This window comes from Podarcis bocagei, assembly GCF_964188305.1.
Source record: "Podarcis bocagei genome assembly, chromosome: 14".
NCBI lineage: Eukaryota > Metazoa > Chordata > Lepidosauria > Squamata > Lacertidae > Podarcis > Podarcis bocagei.
Genome location: NC_138139.1, coordinates 6,069,533 through 6,092,769, shown reverse-complemented (window position 1 = coordinate 6,092,769; position 23,237 = coordinate 6,069,533). Strand labels below are relative to the sequence as shown.

General features: G+C 45.6%; 1 protein-coding gene across 2 annotated transcripts in view; it reads left to right on the top strand.

Moving 5' to 3' along the window:
• The window catches only part of LOC308573556 (tetratricopeptide repeat protein 24-like), a 33,604-nt gene extending 25,263 nt beyond the window's left edge, over positions 1 to 8,341 (top strand). For both annotated transcript variants that reach the window (XM_081170650.1, XM_081170649.1), the window contains exon 7: positions 7,507 to 8,341. In XM_081170650.1, the coding sequence (XP_081026776.1) occupies positions 7,507 to 7,587 (81 nt within the window). In that variant the 3' untranslated portion in view covers positions 7,588 to 8,341. The remainder of the gene's footprint in view (positions 1 to 7,506) is intronic.
• Positions 8,342 to 23,237: the final 14,896 nt, after the last annotated feature.

Here is a 23,237-nt window from a genome sequence, read left to right as displayed (position 1 = left end):
ATCAAAGTGAGCTGCCTTATACCGAGTCACCAGCCTTAACAAATATGGCATTGTCAGCTCCCTCCCCACAGGCCTGGGAATCTTTTGTTCAGTTTCTGTTAATTGGTTCTCGTGGGAAACTTGCAGATTCTAGCTTCACCAATTAACTCAAGCTGGTGTCAATTTACTCTTGGCAGAAAGCCCAGGTCTGCTTGACCTAGAAACTACTCACTCTGATTGGTTAACGAGCAGCACTCAACTCTGTTATCTAGGGATTGCTAGCACAGTTTGGTGTGAGGTGTGTTAGGAGTTAGAAGTGCTGTGTATGGTTTTGAGAGAGAGAAAGAGAGGATTTATTTTGCTTTTATTTGTATGCAGAAACTCTGCTGGTTTTATTTTTCCTTTTAATAAATCCTGTAAATAGTTATTCTGAGTCTAGCTGACCAGTCATTACCACCGCAACTAGCTTCTTCGCTGTGCAGGAAAACTCTGCTACGTTTGGGCTAAAGCCAATAGGGCTATGCCTGACACTTCAAAGTTCCATGAGGTTATGGGTATTGTGCTGCCAGCCTGAGTTGCGGTGGTGTCAGCATCAACGGCGTTGGTTCCAGTAGTTCCAGAAGTTGTTGTTCTCTGGCTGGTTCCTGACCGTGGTGAGCTGGTGACGCAGCGGACACAAGGACAACAGCTGCAGCGTGTGAGTGCTGGGTGCTGTGGTTCCTGTTTTCTCTCTCGGTGGTCGTGAGTAGCTGGTTCCGGGTTCCAGGGACATCGCTCTCAAGATGGCCTCACAACCAGTTCAGATGGCTTTTGAGCGTCTGAATGACTCCAATTACTTGCTGTGGTCGGAACGCATGCAGGCAGTGCTGCAGAGGGATCGTCTCTGGCAAGTGGTGAGTAAGTTTCCTACAAAGCCTGATGATGAAGACCTCGATAAAGACCAAAGAGCAAGGGCCACAATTGTCTTGGGGCTGGAAGATTCCCAGTTGCCGTATGTGAGGGGAATCAAGACAGCTAGAGGTGTGTGGCAAGCACTTAAAGAACTCCATGTGCGTGAGACAGCGGTTTCCAAGCTGTTCATTCGCAAGGCATTGTACAAGGCAATGTTACAGCCTGGGGTTACAATGCAGGAACACCTACACAGTTTACAGTTAAAGTTTTCTGCGCTACAGGAAAGAGACTGTGCGTTAGACCAGCAGGAGAAGGTGGCTATTATTTTGAGTTCTCTCCCGGAAAGCTGGGATAATTTAGTTTTGTCTCTAGAAGGCATACAGGAGCATGATTTATCAGTCAGTTACGTTACTGGGCGTTTGATTGAAGAATGGCAGAAGAGGCAAGAAAGGTCGGTGGCTGCAGAGGCTTCTACAGGTGGGCGGTTTGGAAGGAGTTCTCATGCCGTGCCAGAGGTGAAGCAAAAGCAGCGTACTGGTGAGGAGTCAGCGTTTGCTGTTAGGCGTTGTTTCCGATGTGGGTCTTCAGCGCATCTAAAACGACAATGTCCGGAGTTGGTCAAGTCTCAGTTGCCGGTGCAGGAGCAGAGACGAGATCAGCAGCAGCAGCAGCAGCGTAAAAAGAAATTCTTCAAACGAAAACAGTCGGCTCAGCTGGTGACCGGCGAGGTCAAGATTGCTGATGAGAAACAAGCGGTCTGGGTGGTCGATTCGGGAGCGTCTCGCCACATCGTGAATTCAGATGAATTGTTTGTTTCCAAGAACTCAGCACAGCGCAGCCAGGTGGCTCTAGCAGACGGAAGTACATCCGAAGTGATTTCGGGGGGTGCAGTTTTTGTTCCTTGTCTTCGTGAATGCCTGCAAAATGTACTTTGTGTGCCGTCATTAAGGAGCAATCTGATGTCTGTAGATTGTTTGCTGAAAGCCGGGTTTAAAGTGCATTTTGAAGGAGACAGTTGCATTATTAAGAAGGCTGGTGAGATTTTAGGCACTGCTAAGTCAGAGGGAGGCTTGTTTTGGCTTAAAGCAGGATCTCAAGTTGCAGCAGTAGTCAGTAAACCTCAGCCTGCAGTGAATAACAAAGCTATACATGACAACTGTGTGCACTTATTGCATAGGAAAATGGGGCATGCTTGCTGGAAAAGTGTACTAAAAATGTCTGAATTGGCTGATGGGGGTAATTTAAAGAGTTGTAACAAGTACCTTGATTGTAATGTCTGTAAAAAGGTTAAAACCCACAGAGTCTCTTACCCCAGAAGTGACAGAGTTAGTGAGTCACCGCTACAGCTGGTTCACATGGACGTAATTGGTCCATTTGCTGTAAGCAGGGGTGGATCGCGTTTTTCACTAACAATTGTGGATGACGCCACGCGTTATTCTTGGGTTTTTCCCATGAAAAATAAGGGTGACGTGTTCACTAAGTTTAAAGGCTGGGTGGCATCTGTGGAAAGATTTCTGTCCATTAAACTCAAAAGGATACAGACGGACAGAGGTGGCGAATTTATGTCAAATGCCTTTAGAGATTGGTTACAAAAGCGTGGCATTGGGCATAGGAAAACGAACGTTTTTTCCCCAGAGGAGAATGGTGTTGCAGAGCGAAAAAACAGATCTTTACAGGATATGATGTTTGCCATGCTTGATGATGCTGATTTGCCCATGTCTTATTGGGGGGAGAGCATGCTCACCGCGTGTTATCTCCAAAATAGGCTCTTTCATCAAACAATAGGTACAACCCCGTACTTTAAATTGTTTCAGAAAAAACCTAAAATTGACCATTTGCACGTGTTTGGATCAAAAGCCTGGGTATTAATTCCGAAACAAATGAGGAAGAAGGGAGATCCTAAGACCAAACAGTTAGTGTTTGTGGGTTACCAGGAGCTGGGAAAAGGTTTCCGCTTTGCTGAAGGGACAAATGGCATTGTGATCTCCAGGAATGCCAGTTTTTGTGAACATAGTGGCTGGGAGAGACTACATGCCAATACTGAGGTTTGGTTTGAACCTTCCCAGGAGCTTCATGACTCTGAAAGTAGACACAGAGAATCAGAGTCTGAGGGGGAGGAAAGTTCAGATAAGAGCTCTCAAGAAAGTGAAGTTAGCCAAAGACCAGTTGCTAAGCAACAAAAGAGAGGTCGTAGTTCTGAGGAGGAAAGTGGGTCAGAAGAAAAATTTTCTCCCAGAAGATCTAAAAGACAAAACAAAGGAGTGCCTCCAGTGCGTTTTTCCCCAGATACTGCAAATGTGTTTAGTGTAAGTGCAGAACCGAAGAGTTTTCAGGAGGTGTTAAAGTTACCAAAAGAGGAGGCAGAGCTCTGGAAACAGGCAATGGAGGAAGAGATGTCCTCTCTGAATGAGCACAAGGTTTTTACACCAGTAGCAGCGCCTGAGGGGGCAAAGATTGTAGGCTGCAGGTGGGTGTACAAACTTAAACCTCTGGTGACAGGAGAGTACAAATACAAAGCTCGTTTAGTGGCTCAAGGATATTCTCAGAGGCCTGGAAAAGATTATGACGAGACTTTTTCCCCTACTGCTAAGGGGGACAGTGTAAGGCTGATTTTAACGCTTGGAGCAAAGAGAAAACTCCTGTTAAACCATTTTGATATCCAGACTGCATATTTACATGCACCAATATCAGAAGACCTGTATCTAGCCGAACCGCCTGGTTATGAGACAGGTTCCAATAGAGTGTTGAAATTAAACAGAGCTCTATATGGTCTCAAACAGGCTGCAAGATCTTGGAACAAATGCTTCCATGAGGCCTTAGTGTCATTTGGTTTCAAGCAGAGTACAGCTGACAATTGTGTTTATGTACGTGGTACAGGCAGTGATCAAGAATTTTGTCTGATTTATGTAGATGATGTATTGTATGCCTGTAAAACAGATAAACAAACTAAAAGGTTTGCCAAGCAATTGTCCAGTAAGTTCAAAGTGAAAGACTTAGGCCCGGTTAGGACATATCTAGGGTTGGAAGTGTGCTGGGCCCAAGATGGCAGCTGCCTAATTAGTCAGCAGAACAAAGTTAAACAACTACTGACTACATACAGGATGCAGGATTGCAAAGGGGCAGCAGTGCCTATGGATCCAGGTTTCATAAAAACACTTCATACAGATGAGAGTCCTGAATTTGAACATCCTGATGTATATCACTCTGTAATTGGAAGTTTATTGTATCTAGCACAGTGGTCCAGACCTGATATTAGCTATGCAGTAGGCATATTAAGTAGATTGGTCTCAAAACCCACACTAAATGCCTGGAAAGGGGTAAAACAAGTTCTGAGATATCTCAAGCAGACAATTGGCTATATGTTACAATTAAATTCTTCAGAGGATGAAATGTTGAGTTGCTACTGTGATAGTGACTGGGGAAATTTGCCAGATAGAAAATCTGTCACAGGACTAGTCATAATGGTCGGTGGAGCTTTAATCAGCTGGCGGTCACGCAAGCAAGACGTTGTAAGTGTGTCATCAACGGAATCAGAGTACGCCGCATTGAGTGAATTGTGCAACGAGGTGATTTATTTCAAGCATTTGATGGCAGATTTAAATGTAAATTGTGGAGAACCAGTACAAGTTTACATTGATAATCAAGCTTGTATAACCTTAAGTAAAACAGAGGGCTTCAAATCGCGTTCCAAACATATCTCTGTAAAATACCAAAATGTACGTTGCTGTGTACAAGACAATGTAATCACCTGTACTTATGTGTCAAGTGAAGAAAATGTAGCAGATGTGTTAACTAAACCATTGGCAAAGATAAAGAACAAGCGAATGTGCAAGGGTTTAGGTTTGCTGGAAAAATAATCTCCTACATAGGTGTATTTGGAGTTAATTGTTCAGCAGAATCTGTGAGGGGGTGTTCAGTTTCTGTTAATTGGTTCTCGTGGGAAACTTGCAGATTCTAGCTTCACCAATTAACTCAAGCTGGTGTCAATTTACTCTTGGCAGAAAGCCCAGGTCTGCTTGACCTAGAAACTACTCACTCTGATTGGTTAACGAGCAGCACTCAACTCTGTTATCTAGGGATTGCTAGCACAGTTTGGTGTGAGGTGTGTTAGGAGTTAGAAGTGCTGTGTATGGTTTTGAGAGAGAGAAAGAGAGGATTTATTTTGCTTTTATTTGTATGCAGAAACTCTGCTGGTTTTATTTTTCCTTTTAATAAATCCTGTAAATAGTTATTCTGAGTCTAGCTGACCAGTCATTACCACCGCAACTAGCTTCTTCGCTGTGCAGGAAAACTCTGCTACGTTTGGGCTAAAGCCAATAGGGCTATGCCTGACACTTCAAAGTTCCATGATCTTTTTCAGTTCAAGGACCCCAGTTCCCCGTGGGGGACCATCTAGGAGACACATGCAAATGGTGGGCAAGGCCAGGGGCAAATGTGGGCGGAGCAATGGCTCGTCTCTTACCATTGCTCAGTCGGCTGCATCCCAGTCATGCAAAGGCAGGCAAAGGGTGTCATCAAACACCAGGGACACATTCCAGCCAGGCCAAAGGACTCAAGGGGAGACATTAGAGGGCCAGAGAAAAAGGACTGGAGGGCCACATTCATTGTCAGGGCCTAGGGGTCCCCACCGCTGCTATCAGAATCAAATCTCTGACCGAGGTTTAGGTTCATCTTTCCTGCAATCGTCACACAACTAAATGTGACCACCAAGCTAAGTCTGGGGTGGGGGAGGCAATTGCCAAAGAAAGGAATTTAGCACAAGCTGCCATTGTTGGAATGAGTATAATGATTCTAAAATGTCTCTCCATTTTTATCTGTTGGGAGGATAATGGAGGCCAGGGTTGGTCAGGTGGGACCCTCCTGACCCCTATAAAAGCTGTTGAGTTTGTTGTGGGTGAACATATCAGACGACACAGCGATTCTTCAAACAGCTCTTGTTTATTCACAGGCCCAGTACATAACTGAGCTGCAAGGTTCAGCCAATCTGCCTATATAGAGCTCAACTACAAAGCAACAGTAACAACTTTCCGTAACTATCCAATCACTGAACGTCACTTTCAATTCCTTATTTGCATATGTGGACCTGAGTGAAAACTATCTACAGTATCCCCCTGCTGGCCCAGGGTGAGAACTTCAGTACATAACAGAGTTAGTCTTGCTTGCTGGCCAGAGCATGCAGGCAGGGACAATGTGCTCTTGCGAGCTGAGGGTGGAGGGCAATTTGGGGCAGGAGCTGCGGAAGAAGATTGGAAAAAATTTAAGGACTACTTAAAGAAGTATTGCAAAATTAATGAATGTTAAAATGATGTTGGATCAGAAAATAAGCAGTTACTAGCAGTAACGGATAAGCTAAGGAGAATAAGTAAGACTAAATTCAAGTTAAAATAAGGGAAGGATTTGCTGAATAATTGATTAGAAATTGGAATACAGAAAGGGGAAGTATGAGGAAGTTGGGGAAGTAAATTATAAGAAAATAAGATTTTGAAATTGTACCTGTTTTTTTTGTTTGTTGTGTTCATTGTATTGTCTTGTTTTGTTTTTGTTGTTATAAAAATTATGGAAACTTTAATAAAAAATTTATTAAAAAAAAACAATTTGGGGCAGGAGCTGCCCAGTTTCTCCAAGGAAAACAGTAGAAAGCTAGCATATCAGGGATAAGGGCTGCACTCCTCAGCACTGCTTCCCTTTTATACCTTGCATGCTGATTGCAGCATCTGAACTGCATGAGGCAGGTGACATTCACCTGTCCCGAGCCTACTCCAGCTGAGGAATCATACCTCGTCACAGCTAATGATCTGGGTTGGGGGGCCATGCCTGCCTTAGCCTCCTCAAGCACACCTACTGCTGCTCCTTACACCTCAGAGCCTGCTGTCTTTGGGGAAACAGGGGCTCCTCTGGCTCTGGTGATGGGTCCTGCTGCTCTGGTTCCTGTCCACTGACCTCCATCCCCTCGCTATCCTCTCTCGCCCGGTGAGCACTTTCTACACCAACCTCTCCTTCTCCACTCCCAGCTTGCTCTGGTGTGTCCCAGTCCCTTGCTGGGATCCTCTTCCTCCTCCCCGTTGTCCTGCCATTCATGACAGCAGCCCTCATTGAAAGAGCCACAGACAGAGACACGTTCAGGTTTCTTTTCTTTGCCCGACTGCAATGAAGAGATGGAAACCTGGGGGTTTGTGCTCTACACAGGCCATGGATTTCTCATCCTGTGGACGTGGGTCTGCGAGAATCGGCCCAGCAAAAGAAGGCTGTGCTTGGGCCCATTTCTCTATCATGCTCTGTGTGTGCGTCATGCGCTGCCCATGAACCCCGTTAGGCTGAATAGCCAAAGGCAATCAGGGGCTGCTGATTGCAGTTCTCTTTTATTCCCAGCGATGACCTCATATTCCACAAAGCCACTTTATCTCTGTTGTTGCAAGCGGGTGTGGCGTCCAGCTCATGCTGTGATGATGGCTCATGAAATGGGCACACAGGAAGCAGCTATTTTTAATTCAAAGGCTCAACCCTAGAAATATGGCAATTAAATTCAGTGCATTTTGTGTGTTCTTATCCTGTTCTTATGAAACATGCGACAAATTTATGCGCCACCTTCTTCTTAAAAAAACAACGGAATTGAGCTCCTGTCCTACCTTTTTTCAGAGCCTTCTCCACCGTCCAGAATGTGGGGCTTGTTCTCCAGGTATCCCATTGCAAAGAGCAGGAGCTGACAGAGCTGTTTGACAGTGGAACGGCCCCTCTCGGGACGTTATGGACTCTCCTTCCTTGGAGATTTTTATGCAGAGGTTGGATGTCCACCTGTCACGGATGCTTTAGCTGACATTCCTACATTGTACCATTCTATGATTCTGTGAGCACTGTGGTGTAGTTGTAGACCACTCCCCATTCACTTCAATGGAGCATACATAGAAGAACCTCTTGGATGATTGCACCTGATGCTGAGTGTTTTTGTGTGTGAGCCATTTTGTGTCTTGAGCACCAAAACATCTCATTTTTAGAGATTCCTTAACAGCGTCATAGAACTGTTCGATCAGTTTGGGGAGGAGGGTGGTTTGTTTATACAAAGAGTTCTCCAGAATATTCTTCATTTTTTCAGTTTGTTATTTATCTCCGCTCTTTAAGATGGATGGGTGCTCGTTTTGAGAAGGAGAAGAAAGGGGGGAAACTCAAGATAATTGCCTGCCTGATTCAGTTCAACTGGCTATCCTAGTTTCTAAGTAATTAAGATTGCATTTCATGATCCTCAACCATATCAAATTAATGTTTACAGTTCTGTATAGTACAGGGGAAAAATAATGTGTTGCCATTTTAATTAAATTATTAATAAATGGCATTGGTTCCACTTCAGATGCCAATGTAATGAGAAGGCTACCGAGCTGCCTGCGTCATTCATCAGAATTTCTTATGTATCTTTTGTCTCTAATTGGTGGTACATGGAAATCCTCAGATTAAAATGCAAATGTCCCCCAATTTCCAACTGTCTCCTTGCTTCTTAAATGAACTTCCCTCCACATGTCGAAAGTCATAAATTATTTCCCATCAACCTTCCATTTCCTCATGAGAACCAGCGAGAGTTGGCTGGCTGCAGCTTTTGAGAGGCTCCCCCTTGGACAACGTGGCCCTGGGGAGATTCTGAAGCAGCTTTCACCATCCTGGGCCCCTCCAGGTATTTGGGACTACAACTCCCATCAGCCTCAGCATCATATGGTTTACCTGACTGAAGCTGATGGGAGTTGTAGTTGCAAAAACCTGGAGGGGCCCAGGTTGGGAGGGACTGTCCTAAATTAAACTGAAGAGGGGAGAGAATAAATGTTTTCACAGTATTAGGAAATGTTTATTGCTTTTAAAATTATATTATTTTAATTGCATTCTAAGATGCATTGTGAAATCCGGGCTTGAAAATTAGAGAATGAGTACCTATTTATCTGCTTAACAACAGCACCTTATAAGTGAAACTCTCCTGCAAAATGAACACTGAAACACTACTGCAGTAAAATAATAATAATAATAATAATAATAATAATAATAATAATAATAGCATCACAGCAGAGAGTAAGCAATAAAATTAAACTCACGCAAAACTGAAAAGCCAAAGCTTCAAATTTGGTTGAAAAGCCTTGGAGAATTAAAAAGAAAGTTCTGTGTGTGTGCATACAATGAAGCAAACACCGTGTGTCTTTGAGGCAGAACCTGGAGGCAGCTGTCCCAGGTCCCTTCTTTGTGGTTTCAGGGCCTGCGTAGTCAAGAGACAGGGCCTAAGAACATCACAAGAACTCTCCTGGCTCTGTCCAAAGGTCCTAGAATCAGAGGAAGATGCCTCATCCCAAGTCAACCCATTGATCCATCTAGCTGAGTATGGCCTGCCAACATGACTGATAGTGGCTCTCCAGAGTTGCAGGCAGAGATGCCATGGATACCTGGAGATGCTGAGGATTGAACCCGGGGCCTTCTGCATGCAAAACAGTTGCTCTTCCACCAGAGATGGAAGAAGGCACCATCTTCCATTAGCCCCTATGCTCATCGCATACAACACTGCTTCTGTTCCACTGCAGTTCACTTTCTGCCAAAAACCATGTTGTTTATTCTGCTGCCCACTGGGGCAAAACTACCTAGCTTACGTAATCTAGATAATTAATTACATGTTATATTTTCATTACATTATTCCACCCTATTTATTTCATTGCAAAGGAAACCTAATGCGAATGGGGGAGGGAGGATGTACTCAGTTACTGTTTTGTTTGCAGGTTGAAAGCAGAACACCAAATACCGATTGTATTCACTGGATCATTTTCTGTTACAGAATAAGTGAGTGTCGGCCGTTTCTGCTCCTGTTTCTGTTTTCATTGGCGTTTTCCAATATCCCATACATCCAGTGAGCTACAGCCTTCTCCCTTAAAGAAGCTGGGAACCCAGGAAGCTTCCTTAGACTGGGTCTAGCTTAATAGTGTCAACACTGACTGGCAGTGGCTCTCCTGGGATTCAGCCTGCCGCATACCATAGCACCAGGGAAAGGGAAAGTGTGGGGGATCCAATAGGTTTACACTCTGGGGTCCCAATCCAGAGGAAGGCTCAAGACAGCCATGGCAGACGTTGCAGTAGTTTTCATGAACATTACACAGGAGTAGCCTTCTCTTTGCAGAATGTCTAAATTGCCAGGAAAAGAGCTTAATTCTGCAACACAGAGATCCTTTTGTTCCTTCCTTAGAAAAATAAAAATGCAAACTTGCCTAACCACTTCCTCTCTTCCTTCCACACAACCGTCCTTATCAGCATTTCCACAAAGAGTAGTAATGCCCTTTTTTTACTCCTGTTCAACATATACTCTCTGCTTAAGCAGAGTCTTCTGCTGTGCTGACTTCTGCTGCTGCTGTGCAGGGTTTTCACAGGGAGAAATCGCAACTCGCAACTCGTAGCTTAAAGGGGTCGGTCGTTTCCCACACTCTGCTAACAATGTCACAGAGCGCAGCTTTGAAGCTTTCCGTCAACACTTTTTAGCTGTTGCTGCAATATAACGAGGGCTGCAGAAAGAGAATGGATGCCTTTTCTAGGCACACATCCAGAAGAAAACCGGTCCATTTCAAAGGCCTCATTGTCCGGGGCTGGTGCAGATTGTTAGCTCAGTTGTTCCCCGGATGCCCCACTGACCCACCTGATCTTTAGTGTGCCGCAAACCCCACGTCCTGAAAATATTTACCCAGAGACAGTTCTGATAGAATCTGAGGCACTGTCTATAACTGGTTTTTAAAATATTTTCTTTTATTCTTTTGTGGGGCAGGATTGTCACCCAATTAAACAAATTAAGTTGATTAATCAAGTAAGTTTTAAGCTTCTGGAGAAAGCAGCGTGGGGTAGACACGTGATAATCCAAGGATCAAGATGCAACAGGGCAACTGTTTCTTGCTTCCTGGAGGAACTGCAACCAGGAACCAAGCTTAGGACAATAGCCCTACAAATCAGAAGCCTCTCCTTTGTGATCTGGGTTGCAGAACCAAAGGGAAGCCAGAGCTGCCACCATTTGCCTGTCAGAGAATTAAGGGCTGCTGACCGAGGAGAAGAGAGAGAGAGAGCAGCTTTCTTTGTAAAAACAATTTCATTACAATTTGTATTTGATTTTAAATTGATTGTGCTGATCGAAAGGTGAGGTATAATCAGGGCTTTTTTTCTATAAAAAAGGAGATACAGTGGTACCTCGGGTTACATACGCTTCAGGTTACATACACTTCAGGTTACAGACTCCACTAACCCAGAAATAGTACCTCAGGTTAAGAACTTTGCTTCAGGATGAGAACAGAAATCGTACGGCAGTGGCAGGAGGCCCCATTAGCTAAAGTGGTGCTTCAGGTTAAGAATGGACCTCCTGAACGAATTAAGTTCTTAACCCGAGGTACCACTGTACTGGAACTTACCGTATTTTTCGCTCTATAAGACACACTTTTTCCCTCCTAAAAAGTAAGGGGAAATGTGTGTGTGTCTTATAGAGCGAGTGCAGGCTGCGCAGCTATCCCAGAAGCCAGAACAGCCAGAGGGATCACTGCGCAGCGAAAGCAGCAATCCCTCTTGCTGTTCTGACTTCACTTTGCTGAAGAGGCACTGCGCAGAGAGGAAGAGTTGCACAGCGCCCCTTCAGCAAAGTGGCAGGAGAAACGGAGCCCCTTCCATTTCTCCTCCCGCTTTGCTGGAGAGGCGCTGCGCAGAGAGGGAGAGAATATTTTTTTTCTTGTTCTCTTCCTCTTAAACTAGGTGCGTCTTATAGAGCGAAAAATACAGTGGTACCTCGCAAGACGAATGCCTCGCAAGACAAAAAACTCGCTAGACGAAAGGTTTTTCCGTTTGCAATTTGCTTCGCAAGACGAATTTCCCTATGGGCTTGCTTCGCAAGACGAAAACGTCTTGCGACTTTGTTAAACCGTTAAAACCGTGCTTCGCAAGACGAAAAATTCGCTAGACGGCAAAACTTGCGGAACGAATTAATTTCGTCTTGCGAGGCACCACTGTACAGTGCTTTTTTTGGGGGGGAGCAACCAACTCAATTTGGTGAGCTTTTTTAAAAATAGGCAATGCTACAGAGGTGCCATAACGTGCCTAAAGGGTGCCAGAACTCAGCCCTGGGTATAAATCTTCGACATAAGCAGAGAAATGGATGTATTGTATGACCTGTGCATAGTATCCAACAGGGCCAGCCCATGCTGTCGTTTGCTTGAGGTAAAATAGAAAATGCAATCTCTGCCAGTGACTCCACCCCTGTTGCCTATGACAACACCAAGAAAAATGGGAGGTAAAGGAAGGGGGGAAGGGGGGGGTGAGTGGCACATACCTCATGGGCCCAGGTCTGCTGCCCTTCCCAGCTTTCCTGATCTTGCTGCCCTGAGGCAATTGCTTCGCCAAGTCTCATGGGCCACGGGCATAGCCGGGGTGGGGCAACTTCTCCCCCTAAATCAATCTAAAGGTAAAGGGACTCCTGACCATTAGGTCCAGTTGTGGCCGACTCTGGGATTGCGGCGCTCATCTCGCTTTATTGGCCGAGGGAGCTGGCGTACAGCTTCCGGGTCATGTGGCCAGCATGACTAAGCCACTTCTGGTTAACCAGAGCAGTGCACGGAAACGCCGTTTACCTTCCCGCCGGAGCGGTACCTATTTATCTACTTGCACTTGGACGTGCTTTCGAACTGCTAGGTTGGCAGGGACCAAGCAACAGGAGCTCATCCCATCACGGGGATTCGAACCGCCGACCTTCTGATTGGCAAGTCCTGGGCTCTGTGGTTTAACCCACAGCGCCACCCGTGTCCCTACATCAATACAAATCAACACATATCTGAGGTTCTGCCCCCCCTAACAAAAATCCTGGCTAGGCCCACATCATCGGCAGGTTCACCTGGTACCTAAAGCTGTTTCCAAGGCTGAGTGGGGGAAGGAAACCAACAACATTGGATGTCCCTGTACAAAGCAGCTTGTACCTCTTCCTCATTCCTTTCTCCCAAGCTGCCAGGTAACATCCAAGTCTGCTTTCTGAGATATCTGTTACTGTTTATTCCAGCATGTAGAACTACGGAGTGCAAACCACAGAAATTTCTTGAAGAGCTTATTGGCCCCAGCCATACAGAAGATTAACCACCTCCCTCCCCTAGTTTTTTTCTCCCCAAAAGAGACGCTCTGCTCCTCCCAGAGTCCTGACTAAATCTCTCTGCCTGGGGCAGCAGCCCTTTTGTCACAGCAGATGTCTCCCAGGACCGTGAGCACTGGGCTTTTCTGAGAGATCGGCCACCTCCCACTTCTCAACATCTGCCTTCCCTTGCATTTTACGCCTGAGAACATCTCCAGTTTTTTCTCAAGGCCGACATTATCCAAGATTATCTTAGCAAGTAGTTCTTGAGTGCAGCAAGCAGGGGCAACTGCCCCTGGTAAGAAACAAATATAATAACCAAAAAGGCAGGAGGCCAAAGTTAGAGCAGGAAGCTACAAGCCCAAGATTCTCATTCAAATTACTTGAATTGATTGCTCTGTTGATGTAATTACAATGCTGTTCTTATTCCATTCTTAATCTTCGTAATATATTGCTATCTTACATTTCTTTTTCTTGCTACGTTTGCCTTCCAAGTACAGAATGTCATTATCTTCCATATGAAGATAATCATATGCCTTGAATGAAGCATTGTGCATCTTTAAATGGATTGATTTGGTTCAGTTCTAATCTTGAGTCTGTGGTCTGAACTTCCCAACCCTCTGCTAATGTACAATGTTGAAGTCCGGTTAGATAACCAGTCTGACGCTATTCTTACTCTGGTAGAGACTCACCAAAATATTGCACACAAATGAGCAGTACACTCTTGCAGTACACCCTTCATGTGATTCCTTTTCTTTGGGGCTGGAGGAGCAAAGAATTAAATATAATTATAAGCTACGGTGATCTGCTCTGAACCAAGAGGCATTTCTTTTAATTGTTGAGGTGTGTGGAAAGGATGATATTAAGAATAAAGTACTGCTTATATTTGCATCTTACTGTCATACAGTCTCTCGTCTCTCTTTCTCCCTCTCTCCCTCTCTCTTTCATCATTGCATTTCATTTTATGCACACACCATTGTCTGCCCTTCCTCCCCACTTGAAAAGGTTGTACCACATACTAGAGAAAGCAGCTTAGGTGGCTAATGAGAAAGCGCTACAACTGTGGCTAGGGCAGGCCGGAGCTTCCTTTTCCCTTCCCAAGCGCCTTTGATGTGAGCCAAGACCTGGGAATCCCACTTGCAAAGCCACAGTGGAGACTGGGAGGAATATAGCTCTCTGCTCTCAGTTGCCTCAGCAGGATTTCGGTATTGGGAATTTCTCAGAGCACCGGACAGGAATTGTAGAGTTGAAAGGGACCCTGAGGGTCATCTAATCCAACCCCCTGCAAAGCAGTCTTTTCTCCTGGAGCTGACATATTATTCCAGCTGTTGCACTGGATGCATAAAATAATGCTATAAAAATAAATCAGCGGTAATAAAAAAAATTACTGGTTTTTTTTTATTTAAAAATGTATTTATATTCAGTATTCCAGACTGGGTTCAGTGCGGCTTACGGCATATGAAAACATATTTTTAAATACACAGTAATACAGCATTTCTTAACTGTTCTTAAAAACAATATTTAATATATATTGAAACACATTTAAAATCAGCATTGCATTATAGCAGGGGTCAGCAAACTTTTTCAGCAGGGGGCCGGTCCACTGTCCCTCATACCTTGTGGGGGGCTGGACTATATTGGGGGGGGGGGAATAATGAACAAATTCCTACGCCCCACAAATAATCGAAAGATGCATTTTAAATAAAAGCACACATTCTACTCATGTAAAAACACCAGGAGGCCCCACAAATAACCCAGAGATGCATTTTTAATAAAAGAACACATTCTATTCATGTAAAATCATGCTGATTCCCAGACCGTCCATGGGCCGGATATAGAAGGCGATTGGGCCGGATCCAGCCCCCGGGCCTTAGGTTGGCTACCCATGCATTATAGCACAGTGCCCAGCATTGGCTGTATTTTTCAAAGGCTTGTCTGCCAGCAGAAGAATAACAAAGAGGAAGCCAGTCTAACCTTGGGGGGGGGGAGGATTCCACAACCTGGGAGCAGCCCCACAGAAAATGCTCTCTCTCTCCTGTGCCACCACCAACTGGGCCATTGATGTTGATGGGGCAAAGAGACGGTGCTCACCTGAAGATTTAAACTCCATGTTAAACTCTCCAGAAGATATAACACAGCCTATCAGTAGATATTTCATGTCCCACAACTTCTATGGTGCTTTGTTGCAAACATAGGCAACTTCTTCAGTGATAACTTCATTCTTTACTTTCCTACGGAAAACCGTTTTTCCTATTTTTTTCTGGGGAGGCCAGAATCCCACCCTAACTAGCCACGAGTTCTGCAACATTTTCAGAATTGAATCACATAAGCCACACTTGAGCAGTTGTGTTGCTTCTCTCCAGCTGCCTGGGTAGACTCCGGCATCAGAGTAAAGGTAAAGGTAAAGGGACCCCTGATCATTAGGTCCAGTCGTGGATGACTCTGGGGTTGTGGCGCTCATCTCACTTTACTGGCCAAGGGAACAGCTTCCAGGTCACGTGGCCAGCATGACTAAGCCACTTCTGGTGAACCAGAGCAGCGCACAGAAATGCCGTTTACCTTCCCGCTGGAGTGGTACCTATTTATCTACTTGCACTTCGTGCTTTTGAACTGCTAGGTTGGCAGGAGCAGAGACCAAGCAACGGGAGCTCACCCCATCACTGGGATTTGAACCACCGACCTTCTGATCGGCAAGCCCTAAGCTCTGTGGTTTAACCCACAGTGCCACCTGCGTCAGACTGCAAGGCATGAAAATGCTCTTCTAAGAAAATGCTCTTCTGCATTTTAACACAAATCTACCTGGTTTGCACTTCCTGAAACAATATTAAATTTGCACTTCCCTGAATTTAGCAATGCAGTTCTCCAGCCAAGTAATGTGTACATAAATGCAAACCCAGGGGCAAGTTGTGTATAAATGTGCATATTAGCGATCATGACATCGAAAACTGCATTACAATAGGAAAAATTGCTTTGCAAAACTGTGCATGTTAGGTTAAATTTCATACAATCATCTCTGCTAGTTGAAATGCTGATGAGTTTTCATGAGGAATGCTTTAAAAAAAAAAAGTCCCACTGATGGAGAACTTCTGTGTTTGAAGCATCTCTGAAAATATACCCCAACATCCCTGTGTGCCGCCAGATCACATGCAATGTTTTTAATGTGGTTGTGTTGGGGCCCCAAGTTGTTTGAAAGCTGCCTTCTAAAGGAAAGCAGGGTGCGCGAGGGAACTGATCAGGAAGACCTCCAGTCTAGTGAAGATGGGAAGAGAGACAGCACTTCTGAGTCAAGGCATTGGGAAGAGGCTGCACTGGAGACAGCCAAAAGCCATGTGCCAAAATCTGCTGCTTTTTAGTTTTTCAAATAGGCAGGCATGCTATTTCTGTAACTTACCATCCAAAATAGTATACTTTTGTGAAACGAAGCAGGCCTGATCCTTTAGTATTTACAGCTGGGACTATAATTAAGCAGAGAATTGGTTCACCATCACAGGATGAATTCAACATGACTAAAATACATTCTTTCCCCAGACCTGACTGCTGGACTTCACCCCCAAAGGTAAATTCCCACCCCAGGGTTCCTCCACTGCACTGATGATATATGTACTCTGAAAAAGTTCATGCGCCCTACAGAGCAGGTTGCAGGAACACCTGGGCCCAGGCAAAAAAGTCCTTTCTCACTGAAGGCGCAACACACGCTCAGAGATACAGCATGGCTATTTCTTTCGTCAGACATAGTGAAGCTGTAGCAAAAAGCCACGTGAAGGCTTCAGACGGCTATGACTTGCCACCCTGGGAGGCCAGCCTGAAGCAGGGAGCTTTTTTTCAAGTGAGCTCGCCATACAGATGAGTGACTGATGTGCATGCCAAAAACATTAAAGGCACCTTAGACCACATTTGCATACCTTTGATCTGCAAGAACAGCCAAGGCAATAACTTTTTACTTTATGCCAGCTTATCTATATTGTATGGTGCTGGTGGCAATGAACCTACTGATGTGGAGCAGCTGAGCTAGTGCAATGGCAAAGAATGTGCATCAACATTCCACCTGTTCAGGCAATTAAACACCAACGGTGTTTGCTGTTCTTTTCCTGTGAGAGAAGAGGAGCCGTCTGTTTGGATGAGATTAAAGAGGTCCTAAAAACAGGAATAGCTTTGTATGGCAGGCTGAGACATGGGAAGAGGACCCAGGAGAGAGACGCTTTGGGAGATAGAGAACCCAGGAATCCCCGTGCGGGGATTGGAGTGAAGTGTCATCAGTATGCTGAGGCTGATGGGAGATGTAGTCCAACAACATCAGAAGGGCCACAAGTTGCTCACCTGATTTAGTTATTTGCCTCAGTGCCAGAAATGTCCACATTTGGCCCATTTATATAACAACAATATCCCACCAGGGGCGGACTTTGATAATCTTTCGTAACATGGCACCCCATGTCAGACCAAAATTCAGCGCCCCCAAATGGATCTTCTCAATTATGAATCTTCACAATTTTTCACCCCTTTCGCTTGGTGCCCTGTGCAAGGGAACCGTCCATAGCACCCTAAATCTGGCACTATATCCAAGAAAGATTGTTTCGCCAGAGCCACACACCGAATTTTCAAGTGACAAAATAATTCAAGAAGCCCTTAAGATCTCATTAGGCCTAAAACAGGCCTCATGTCAAAGGCAAATGTGCTATGAAATTTCTGCCTGTTTCTTCCCCAAATCAGGAAAACTTGCAAGGGAAGAGCTGACACTAAATCTGCATTCAGCATGTGGAGAGGAACTTCACATTCCCCAAGTCTCAAGTGTATAGAACCTTTTATCTAAATAGTAGCCACCATAATAAACTTGTAATAGAGCTTGCACAGAAACACACAGAGACACACAGAGAGAGAGGGAGGGAGAGAGTTACGGGAGGAAAAGGAGGCAGAAGCTTGAAAATATTAAACTATGAAGCCTGGGATATTTTGCCATGCAAAATTATCTTCATATAGAATCATAGAATCTTATAGTTGGAAGGGACCCCCTGCAATGTGGGAATCTCAGCTAAAGCATCCATGACAGATGGCCATCCAGCCTCTGCTTACAAAGGAGAGTCCACAACCTCTTGTGGGAGTCTGTTCCACTGTCAAACAGCTCTTACTGTCAGAAAGTTTTTCCGTATGTTTGGTCGGAATCTCCTTTCTTGTAACTTAAAGCCTTTGGTTTGAGTCCTACCCTCTAGAGCAGGAGAAAACAAGCATGCTCCCTCTTCCACGTGACAGCCCTTGAGATATTTGAAGATGGCTCTCATATCTCCCTCTCAGTCTCCTCTTTTCCAGGCTAAACATACCCAGCTCTACTCCCCTCTCTCGTGAATGCTCCAGTCACCCACACAATATTCCCAATGCCCCACTTGAGCTGCCCACCTCTCTCCCAGCAGCCCTTGCCCCTGGAAGATGGTTGCCCTTCCCACTTTCCTCGCTCCACGTTCTGGCTCCAACATCTGCCTGCTGCCCTCCTACATTCTCAGGATTCTTCCCAAGCCTTCCTGAGTGTAAAGGCTCCTCCGCCATCCCCCTCACAGCCGCTATCACTGCCCACCTCAACCACATACCTGCTGCCGTCACTGCGACTCGGCTCCCCGCCCACAGACCTCCCTAGCAGCCATAGAGAGGGAAAGTGGAAGGGGGAACAGCATGCCAGCTTCAGGCGCCACCATGTTCACCAGCAGTGAGGAGAAGAAAATCTTTGTTCCTATTGGCAATGTTGTGATGGCCTGGGACTGGGGCTCGGACTTGGAACAAGAGGAGTCTCAGTCTGCACTGGATCCTTTGCCTCAGGCATCATCTGAACCAAGTCTGGGGCCTGATCCTGAAGAGTTCCAGTCTGCACAGGTTTCCCTGCAACAAGCACCAGCTGGGCCGAGTCAGGGGCCTGAGCCTGCCCTGGCTCCAGATGCGGGGATTACGGTACCTCGTTGCCTCCAGCTGGGCCATCACTTACAGCTGCTCCACTACCGGTGGTCTAGTAACCCACCGACGTCTCCTGAGCTGCAGAGACTGAGGTCTGAGAGAAGGAGAGACCTGAGTACTCGCAGGAGGAGTGTTCGCCTTAGGGCGAGACAGGGAGGTGAGTCGCCGGGGGATCAGGACCAGCCGCTACCCTGGCAAAGATAAAAGGCTGTCGGACCCCGCCCCAGGCTGCGGGAGCAACATTGCTATAGGCTAGATCCTGTGCCTGTCCTTGCCTGATTTCCTGCCTCGTGTCCTGCCTTGGCCCTGTCAGACTGACTCTTAGCAGAACCTCTGGATTCTGGTCCAGTCCTGGACCGCGTTTCCCAGGTTACCCCCGGGCCCAGCACAAATGTCCAGGACATTCCAGGATGCAATTAGAAGCCAGGAATGGCTTCTGTCAATTTGGAATGTTCCAGTCAAAATGGGGCAGTTGTGAGGTATGGTGAAGCTGATAGAGACAGCAATTATTTTAGGGGCATCTGATATGTGTGCAACTGCGCATGTGTGAACCGGAAGTGACTGTGCTGAACCAGAAGTGACCCAAAAAGTTGATTCCACGTGCAGGGGCCACAGCATGGTTTGAAGTGTAACAAAGCAGCAGGGTATATTAAGAAAGATGTTAGAAAGGATGAAATTAGATAAGACAAAACCTTAAAATGCAATTGTATGTAATTTGAGTTATAAACATGGATGGTGGGTGAGCAGGAAATCAGTAGTTTTGTTGAACCAGAATATAATTGTAACAAATATAACTTTCTATATAAAAAAAATAAAATGTTATTACAAGAAACCCCCAAAAAGGGGCAGGGTGGGGGCAGAACATAGTGTTTGCTGGCTTTTTCAATGGTTTTTAAAATATACACAATTTTAATGTGTGGTGCCTTCGAACATAAACCCCATGTAAATTGGGTGTTGCCTGTACAGTTTTGTGACACACAGGGTTTTTCTTTTTGGCTTGGCAGTCCTGAGAATCTGGGGTGAGGGGGAAGTATTTTAGACTTTGTCAATTAATTGCTGTGGCAATGTTTAAATTTGACATAAGGGTTGGCACCCCCCAAAGAATCCTGGGAGGTGTAATTTGGTAAGAGTGCTGAGAGTTCTCTGGAGACTTTGCAGAACTATAATTCTGCCACAACCCTAACCCTTAACAAACTACAGTTCCAAACATTCTGTGAGGAAAAGCCATGAAGTTTTTGAAGTGTTGTGATGCTGCTTTAAATGTGTAGTGCGGATGGGTCCATTTTTTCTGTCACAGAATATTTGCTGTCTGTGCGCAGTGCTTTTTTGTCACAAATTATGTATGCTGAAGCAAGCTATGTCCCCCCTGCCCCCGCATCTAAGCATTCACTGATGCCTTGAACCATAAAACCCAACCAGACATGATGTGCTCCCTCCTGGATTTTTGTAGAAACCCCTTTTCATTGCTTGGCTCCAAATTCTCCAGCTGCTTTGCACATTTTACAAATTCCAACTTCATTTCAAATTTGCTTTTCAGACTTGGGCTTTGTTTCAGGGCTTTGTCCTCACATGCCTTTGTCCTTCCTCCTCTCTGGGCTGAGATTTGGGGTTTGCTCTCCTAAATGTTTTGCCTCTGAAGTGGCACCATCAAAACAGCCCTCAAACACGGATCGCTTTTCAAGCTCTTTCCTGCCTCTTTATTTATCTTCTTTGAAAGCCACTTTCAAACACCTCATCTGCAAAGACGTCACTGTTGCAGCCAGCCCTGCCTGGCTTGTACTTGCTGTACAAACTGTTATTAATCTCTTCCTGAAACAGAACCCCTGTTATCAGAAAAAAGGGAGCCCTGCCTTTCCACCTGGAGCGAGTGGAGCAAGGGCCCTTGTCTCTCGTAGGCCTCTCAGATCTTTTCCTGTTTGAAGAAAGAGAGGTGAACAAGCAAGGCAGCTTCAAAAGAAAACGGTCCCTGACGTTGCAGGTTTCACTTCAGTCCTCTTCCTGGAACAGAGAAGAAAAAAAACACAAACCTGAAGAATCCCAGATCTGACAAGTTGGGGCTCAGCAGGGCAGACAGCCTGAGCAGTTCCTTTTTCACATTTTACTTATAAAAATATCTACAGTATATACCCCATTCATTGGAAAAAAAACAACAGTTTACAACAATTGCACATAAAACCATACAATAAAAACTATATTAAAAAGTTAAAATAGGAAATAAGCTAATATTGTAAGATGTACAGTGGTACCTGCAGGTTACAGATGCTTCAGGTTACAGACTCCGCTAACCCAGAAATAGTACCTCGGGTTAAGAACTTTGCTTCAGGGTGAGAACATAAATCGTGCGGCGGCGGCAGCGGGAGGCCCCATTAGCTAAAGTGGTACCTCAGGTTAAGAACAGTTTCAGGTTAAGAACAGACCTACAGAATGAATTAAGTTCTTAACCCGAGGTACCACAGTAATTCTGAATTGTGTGTATAAGCCTGATGGAACAGAAATGTTTTCAGCACAGGGTTGCGATACGTCCGGAATTTCCCAGACATAGCCAAGATAAGGTCATTGGAAACAGTGTCCAGGTGGAAATTGCTTAAATATCTGGGAAAATGCGGATGTATGGCAATTTTTGTGTCTTGATTTTCACTTTTTGATATATGGTGACCCTACTTCAGCAGGTGTTTAAAAGTTGCCACAGAAGGCGCCTGCTGCACCTCTGTTGGCAGAGTTCCCCAGGACTTGCCCAAGGACACTAAAGGCTTGGCTCCCTGTTGTTGTCAAATGAGCCTTGCTACCACGGACAACAGCCAATGATGCTCCTGCAGATGATATTGGAAACTGAGCTGGGATATAAGGGTTTGGGTGGTTCCTGAGGCACCCTGGACCTAAGTTGTTCTGGGCTTTGTAAATAAATGCAAAGCAGCCGGCTCCAGCAGTGGAAACGCAAGAGGTGTTGCCTTGCCCTTCCTGCCAAGCTCAGCAAGAGCGAGGGGCATTCAGCCAGCGGCAGAAGTGGTGGGGCAAGCGGGGGGCAGAAGGCAGCACATCTCCATTTTGCCTCAGGTGGTGAAATGGGATGGGCCAACCCTGACCTTGAACCTAGCTCAGTAGTAGATAGGCAGCCAGTGCAGATGCTTTAACAATGGCGTCACTTGTTGTCAACCAGGTGATGGTGCAAGAGAACTTTCTCCACCCACAGCCAGCCCCAGATTTGAGGGGGTCCTGGACAGAATGCCTCCAGGTGGGCCCTGCGGATGGGCAGCAGCTGTAACCTGGACAGTGCTGGGTGGCTGAGGGGGGGCATTTAATTACCCCCAAATTCCACTTATTGAAGAGGCAATTTCCCCAGGGCATATTCAGTGCCCCCCCTGCAAAAAGGCACAACAACCACGCTTTCCCCAAGCTCTCAGATTACTTCAGAACAGAGTTTAGAGGTAACCAGCCAATTTTCTCCCTCCCTTTTTAGTTCTCCTTTAGCAAACGTTAACGTTCGTGGTGCAAAACTGAGAGTACTGCTCTCCCTTAGGGCACCATCTGTTGCCATCTGAGAGGTGAAGAGGGGAGCGCTGGGCTTCCCCAGCTAGTTCTTTGGTATTTTCACCCAACTTCAATATATTTTAAGTGGTGCTTTGGGCAGGATAGAATCCACCTTCCAGCCATGCTCTTTCCGCTAATCACGAAAGTGCACCTTTCATTTTGGACGTGCAGGTCCGCCTCTAATTGGCACACTAGCCTGGGAGCAGATGGAGGGCCTGATTAAGAGCAGCTCTTCTGGCAATCACAGATTCTCACAACTCAGACAGTGGCGTCAGTGGGCGAAGGGGGGTGCCACTGGGGAAAGGCCAGGAGAGGAAGAGAGCTTGAAATGTATGCAGTCCTCCATCTCTGGGGAGAGTGATCCAGGGACTCAAATTTGCAAGCTTAGGCTTTAAATGAAACCAAATTTGTCACCTTTAAAACTTGACTTTGGTGTGTGAAGAAGAGGAACTCTTCTAATTGGTCCCCACCTGGTGCTGAATAAAATACATTTTGCATTCTTTCATATGCCTCTAAGTAAGGACTTAAAAAACACTTGCTCTTTTCAAGAGGTATGTTAGAAAAAGGTCCATTGTTTGGGCAGGCAAGAAAGATGTTTTGGTGGCATCAAGTGAATGCCTAAACCACCCCAAGCTCTGTAGCTACAGTGGTGCCTCGGGTTACAAACGCTTCAGGTTACATACGCTTCAGGTTACAGACTCCGCTAACCCAGAAATATTACCTCGGGTTAAGATCTTTGCTTCAGGATGAGAACAGAAATTGTGCGGCGCAGCGGCAGCAGGAGGCCCCATTAGCTAAAGTGGTGCTTCAG